General features: G+C 50.1%; 1 protein-coding gene across 1 annotated transcript; it reads right to left on the bottom strand.

The window, feature by feature from the left end:
• Positions 1-29: 29 nt before the first annotated feature.
• Positions 30-1,320, bottom strand: LOC108356940 (uncharacterized protein DDB_G0288805-like; the record flags this gene model as incomplete). Its single annotated transcript, XM_017608038.1, has 4 exons — positions 1,253-1,320; positions 952-1,163; positions 777-883; positions 30-657 (listed from the first exon to the last, which is right to left on the bottom strand). Coding segments are annotated over exons 1-4 (1,015 nt in total), but the record flags the coding sequence as incomplete, so codon positions are not given.
• Positions 1,321-1,386: the final 66 nt, after the last annotated feature.

Raw genomic sequence — 1,386 nt, 5'->3', positions numbered from 1 at the left:
TGGGGCACGCATTCGACTGGAGATTGTACTGCTGTTCAGGTGCTGTTGCTGTGGCTGGTTGCTTTCACTGTTCCCTTCACCCGAGTCATTCAGTGTCGAAGAGGACAGCGGGTGGTTTGAAGCCGTCTGTGAGTTGTTCATCTGCTGGTACTCTGCTCGTGTGGGCGGCTGAACGTAGAGATTCTGATTGCTCCAGGCATTGCTTCCATTGGCTCGGCCATTCGCCATGGCGGCAATGTTGGCGGCCACAGTGGCTCCGTTGCTGGTAATGCTGTTGTTGTTGTTGTTGTTGTTGTTTGATTCATTGTGACCTGAAAAAGAGTTCTCCTTGCTGTGCCCATTGACCATTGCCGACCCATTGGGCGCCGCATTCTGCTCGANCGCATTCTGCTCGACTCTGTCAGAGCCCACCGATGAGGGCCACCGCTGGTGGGAGTTGCTGCTGTTGAACAGGCCATTCTGTGGTACTGCGTTGTTTCGACCATGTCCATTGATGTAGTTGCCGTTCTCATTGAGAAAGCGATTGTTGATAAAGTTGGCAAGTGGATTAGTAGGGGTTGTTTCTCTGGCCACCACTAGTGATACTTTCTCCTTGCAGCTTTCTAGCAGTTTACGGGCCTCTTTCAGTGTGATGCCTTCTGTGCTGGTGCTGTTGATCTGTACAAATTGAAAGATTGAAATGGCTGAATTAATTACCAAAGCGGACGCTCGTTTGACGACTGCAGTCAGAGAGACAGTCAAGGAAGAGCACAGATGATGGCACTGCACTTTATTACCTTATGAATGATATCACCTTCCTGCAGGGAGACGTCTTTCTCGTTGACAGCTGACCGATTGGTGATCTCTTTGACATATATCTTGCAGCCGAGAACGATTCCAAAGTCTGTCACAGAGGCAGTCATCATTAACGATCAGATTGGATGGACGACGTGGACAGGGCAGTGTACTTACCGTCCTTTTTGTTTGCCTTGGTCAGTGTGACCTTAATGGGATTGTTATTTGCCTCCGCAGTGGCATTACCATTGCTTTGTTGTGTCACCAGTGCACGTCTTTTGATCAGCAGGTTGACGGCGCTGCCACACTCACGCAGCACCGAAATGGCCTGGTTGTAGTCGACGTTCTCCAGTGAGACGCCATTCACGCTGATGACTCGGTCGTTAACCCTTCAATCAGAAAGGGAAAAATGTGTGTCATCGTCAGTTACCTCTTCGTCTCTTGGTACCTCATATACAATGACCAGTGCCACACTTACATGAGCTTTCCTTCTGCAGGGCCTGCCTTGAGAACATCGGAGATGGCAATTGATGGATCACCATTCATAAAGTGTGGATTATCACGACCACCGCTGACGGCAATGCCAAAGCCGTACACGGGCACTCGGGACAG

The sequence above is a fragment of the Rhagoletis zephyria genome, unplaced genomic scaffold, assembly GCF_001687245.7.
Source record: "Rhagoletis zephyria isolate East Lansing unplaced genomic scaffold, Rhagoletis_zephyria_1.1 Rzeph_scaffold_67807, whole genome shotgun sequence".
Taxonomy (NCBI): domain Eukaryota; kingdom Metazoa; phylum Arthropoda; class Insecta; order Diptera; family Tephritidae; genus Rhagoletis; species Rhagoletis zephyria.
Note: the sequence above shows the minus strand (reverse complement) of the source record. Positions and strands in the feature narration are given on the sequence as shown.